Source organism: Falco biarmicus, chromosome 19 (genome assembly GCF_023638135.1).
Source record: "Falco biarmicus isolate bFalBia1 chromosome 19, bFalBia1.pri, whole genome shotgun sequence".
Taxonomy (NCBI): Eukaryota; Metazoa; Chordata; class Aves; order Falconiformes; family Falconidae; genus Falco; species Falco biarmicus.
In genome coordinates, this window is record NC_079306.1 from 6077420 (window position 1) to 6082542 (window position 5123).

General features: G+C 55.2%; 1 protein-coding gene across 1 annotated transcript; it reads right to left on the reverse strand.

Moving 5' to 3' along the window:
• Nucleotides 1–430: 430 nt before the first annotated feature.
• On the reverse strand, nt 431–1384 carry LOC130141602 (olfactory receptor 14A16-like). The gene has a single exon (XM_056322629.1). It carries the CDS (start codon nt 1367–1369, stop codon nt 431–433), a length of 939 nt encoding a protein of 312 aa, XP_056178604.1. The 5' UTR covers nt 1370–1384.
• Between the last annotated feature and the right edge of the window lie 3739 nt (nt 1385–5123).

The following is a 5123-nucleotide window of genomic DNA, read 5'->3' on the forward strand; positions in this document are numbered from 1 at the left end:
TTGCGCTCACAGGACTGCCACGCAGCACGGCGGTGACCAAGCTGCCAGAGCCCTCAGGCCTTACACCAAGGCATGGGGTCAGAAGGAGAGTGTGGAAGTGGAAGAAGGACAGCACTTGAGAGCCAAGGGCTGGTGTTCCCTGGTACTGCTGCCATGCCAGGAACCTTTTCCCCTCCGTCTGTGGACACAGGAACTGTCCCTGCAGCTCCAGAAAGGCCTTGGAAGGAAGAATCCCAGCCAAAATATAGTTTCCTAATGGCCCTTTGGCTTTGTTAGATGAGGAGAGAGCAGGGCACCTTCAGAAAAGAAAATCACAGAAGGAATTAGAATGGGGATGACAACTTTATCAGAACTGAAATACCACAAGTAACTACAAAAAATTCAGAAGAGAGTCAGGGTCTGTGATGAACTACATTATAAATGCTATTCATCATTTTAATGCTTTAGAAGAACATCCAGCTATCAGTTTGCACATTGCACCCTTCAGCTCCTGGTTCCTCATGCTGTAGATGAGGGGGTTCACTGCTGGAGGCACCACCGAGTACAGAACTGCCACCACCAGGTCCAGGGATGGGGAGGAGATGGAGCGGGGTTTCAGGTAGGCAAACGTGGCAGTGCTGACAAAGAGGGAGACCACGGCCAGGTGAGGGAGGCACGTGGAAAAGGCTTTGTGCCATCCCTGCTCAGAGGGGATCCTCAGCACAGCCCTGAAGATCTGCACATAGGACAGAACAATGAAAACAAAACAGCCAAATAATAAAGAAGCACCAGCCACAATTAGCCCCACTTCCCTGAGGTAGGTGTGTGAGCAGGAGAGCTTGAGGATCTGTGGGATTTCACAGAAGACCTGTCCCAGGGCATTGCCTTGGCAGAGCGGCAGTGACAGTGTATTGGCCGTGTGCAGCGCAGCATAGAGAAACCCACTGGCCCAGGCAGCTGCTGCCATGTGGACACAAGCTCTGCTGCCCAGCAGGGTCCCGTAGTGCAGGGGCTGGCAGATGGCCACGTAGCGGTCATAGGCCATGACGGTGAGGAGAGAACACTCCGCTGAAAGGAAAAAGACAATCAGGAAGAGCTGTGCAGCACATCCTGAGTAGGAGATGTCCCTGGTGTCCCAGAGGGAGTTGGCCATGGCTTTGGGGACAGTGGTGGAGATGGAGCCCAGGTCGAGGAGGGAGAGGTTGAGGAGGAAGAAGTACATGGGGGTTTGCAGGTGGTGGTCGCACACTACTGTGATGATGATGAGGCCATTGGCCATGAGGGCAGCCAGGTAGATGCCCAGGGAGAGCCAGAAGTGCAAGAGCTGCAGCTCCCGCGTGTCTGCCAATGCCAGGAGGAGGAACTGGGTGATGGAGCTGCTGTTGGACATGTGCTGCCTCTGGGCATATGGTCCTGTCACAGGAGAAAAAGACAGTGATAATTTAGGGGAGACTTCTGCAAGCAAAATCAAAGCCATTTCCCACAGACCATCCCCCCGTCACACACAGACATCCCTCTCTTTTCTCGGAGACCTTCCTGCAGCTGTGTGGCTGCAGCCCTGCTTGGTGCTGGCCGTGTGGGTGATGAAGAGCAGGGCATCTGCCCACGGGCTCTTGACCAGCCAGCCCCACTCTGCAGCAGTGGGTGGGGGCAGGGACCAGTCCTGGTGTTTAACTTTGTCCTCTGAAACCAGTGCCAACGCAGAAGGGCTGGTCAGCGTCTGCAGCGCCAGTGCTAAGGAACGGGAAGGGTGAAGGCATTGTAAGAGAGCTTTAGTTTTTTTCACAGCTCCCCCCCATCTCTCCTGTTGAGTATTTTCACATGTCAGAAAAGCAGAGCATTTTTGCTGCCCTCCGGTGGAACAGAGTGAGGTCTGTGAGGCAAGAGGATTGCCTGTGGGTGAGTGCACAGTGAGGGGAGGTGGTCTGTCCTTCTGGTTCCCAGTTTCTGTGGGCTTGCACCTTCCTGAGATGAATGGTGGCCACACTCCCATGTTACCCTGAAACACCACAAGGCACTGCTGAGAACGGACTGACCCACCACAGACCAGTAAAGGTTGTAGACTTTCATCAGAACTCAGCATCCCACCCACAGCAAAGGATACACAGCTCATTTCACCCACCCCAACAGTGTTTTCTCCATCACAGAAACTCTACGCTTCTATGTGGGGCTTTCAGATCACTAATGGGTGCGAGGGGACAGGTTTCCACTCTGGAGGGCAACTCGCTGCTTGGAAGGGAACTTCAAGGAGGTAGCCAAGTGCCCTAACAAGAGCATCAGGTTCAGGGAGAACCAGCCCATTGCCCAGCCCCACATAGGGCATTGCCCACAGCCCCACAGCTGAGAGGAAAGCTGGGACACTTGTTCCCATGGACACACCTGCAGGAGAGGACCCACAAGGTCAGAGTGTGACTCTGCAGCTGAAACACCCATCCCCAGAGAGCCTGACAGCAAGAGCTAGAGAATAAAACTAACCCAAAACGGCAGAGAAAGAAGTAAAATTGCACTGATGGTCTAGGTAAGAGTGTCCAGGGCGAGCGAGCCAGGCACTGAGGGCAGCGTTGCCCTTGCCCAGCTCTGCTCGCCACCTCCCACACACCAACACTGCCGGGCAGCTGCTCTCAGCCCCTGTGCTCTGCAGAGGGACCGGGGCACGTGGCTGCAGAGCTGCACCGCGGCTCTGCTGGAGCTCTGGCTGCAGAGGGGGTGGCTCACGCCTCGGGACCCCCAGCCCTGAGGGCAGAGGCTTTGCTGGGGGGAGAGCAGGCCAGGGGGATGCCTCAGAGAAAGGGGTCTGCACTGCACATGGCCAGAGAGAGCTTTCTGATTCTCCCTTCCACAACAATTCTGTCTGAAGTTTCCTATCAGTCCTTGCAACATCCTGGATGTCAGGAGACTTTCCTTGTGGGACATATCTCCCTGTGCCAGGTCTTTCCCTGTCAGTGCTCACAGACCACATCTCTGCCTCTGTGCACTGGCCCCACACAAACGTGCCTCTCTGAAGGGCACTGGCTGGGCACAGGGTCCTGTCCGCAGGGGGAAAAGGGCAGCTCAGAACGACCCCGATGGCTCCGGCAAAGGTGCTGCTGCTGCTGTTCATAGGCGGAGGAGTGGCTGAGGGCACTTCAGGAGGCTCCTGGCAGACCTCCTCATCACTCAGAGTTACAGCTGGCAGTCTCAGGGACATCTTCAAACTCGAGATCTCCATTAACATTTCTGCCTCCCCTCTCCTGCCCCCAACAACAGAAAACTGAAAACACAGATTGAGGAGAGCCCTGGATTTATCATAGCAATCCCTGCGCTGACCTTCGATACGAAAAGTCTCATCCAGACATATTCTGAGGGTAACCTATACTTCTAAGCAGCGCTCACCCTTGCGGCACACTCTCAACAGCAGAGAGATCCTTCCCTATCAGGGGTCGGTCCATACGCCCCCAGAGCTGTCGGGAGCCCCCGGCAGGCTGAGAGCTGCCCCTGGCAGGCGGCAGAGCCCCTGCCCCAGCACACAGCCCCCTGGGCTGCAGGGACCCTGCTGGCAAGGACAGCCCTGGGCACCCCTGCCTGCACAGCCACCTTCACAGCCCTGCAGCCGGCCCTGGCACAAGGCAGCCCACATGCCCTGGCCCTCCCACGCTGCAGCAGGGAAGCCCTGCTCTGCAGCACACTGGCCTCCTCCACAGCAAAAGGCTCCCACACGGTCCCACAGGCTGGGGGGGCCCCAGCTGCTGCAGACCCGGCTAGGAACTGCAGAGGCATTGCCCTGCAGCCACACACTTACCGGCTCCAGGGCTCTGCAGATTTCTCCAGCAGGGAGCTCTCAGCAGCCCCCCACCAAGGGCTGCTTTTGAGCTCTCCCTGCCTCCCTCCTCTGCCCCTCTGGGCTCCCTCCAGCTGTCCCTGGGGCTGCAGGGGAACCTGCTGGGCAGCAGGATGAGGCAATCCCTCATGGGCCTTGCCTCTCCTGGGGGGACACACTTATTTCCAGCAGTGGCAATTCCCTTACTAGAAAAAGTTTTCTGCAGGAGTATCAACTTTTGTTAACCCATTACTAGAGAGGACACCAGGAAAACTGCAGCAAAGGATCCAAGTACTCCTAAAGGAGCGTGTGTGTATGTGTGTGTCTGGTGGGTCTGCAGGCAGGGGCAGGGAGGATGTCTTCAGTGCTTCAGTAAGCCCTGCAGAGCCCATTTCAGCACTTCATTGCACAGTCCGAGGGCTCAAGACTCAGCTCTCCTTTGCCCAGGCCATGTCTCTGCTCTGAAGCAAAGCCTTTGCACCCCCGGGCTCGGGGACACTTGGTACCAGGTTGCCTTATGGCCAGGCAGAGCTGGGCTGGTGCCACAGCTGGGGGGCTTCAGCCCAGATGTGCAGCAGTGCTTTCATGTTACGACAAGGGGTTTCCTCAGACTCTTGGTTTTTAATGAGCCTGGCAGTTTCCAAAGACAGACGAGACCCTTGTGTCTGACCAAGCTGCCCACGACCTGTGCTTTGGCAGCCCACTGTATCCGAGGGTGACTCTACCAACCTATCCAGGAACCCCGCTGACAGCATCATTGAGTCAGAGCCCTTAAAACACCTACTCACATCTCCAGAGACTTATAGGAAATGAGCTTCAGCTGAAGATTTTTATTATGCAAGTTTGTGACAGAGTAAGGTTCAAAGAATGCCAGTAATGGTAGGCTGACTGCTAAACACGCTTAAAGCAACACACTGAGCAACAGCTACCGTGAGTTAGTGCTGGCATAAAGTTCTTACCCTATAGGCGTCCCTAGGGGGAACGACAGGTTCAGCCCATCCACTGATCCCAGAAGTTCCCATGGAGTCTCCACTCACTTATCCCCTCATTGTCCACTTTGACACTTCATAGCACGTTGCTTATTCATTTACTTACATGGGATAGGTTACAAGTTTCTCACTCGTGAGGTACGTTAGTGCTCACCCTCAGGCAGCACCACGGAAGGCTTTCACTGACTGCACATGCTCCCCAAGCGGGGTTTTGCCCGCGTTTGAGGGCTGTTTGACATGGAGGTTGCAATCTGTCACTACCACAGTTACCTTTGTCTTACTATTGACTGGGGGTTTTTGGTTTGTGTTTTTAGGTGTTTTTGTTTTTGTTTTTATATGTATGAGGGTTGAAAGACCTT

Excerpts from the sequence above, each read along its gene's own strand:
- LOC130141602 (XM_056322629.1), bottom strand. The coding sequence starts at position 1,369 with ATGTCCAACAGCAGCTCCATCACCCAGTTCCTCCTCCTGGCATTGGCA.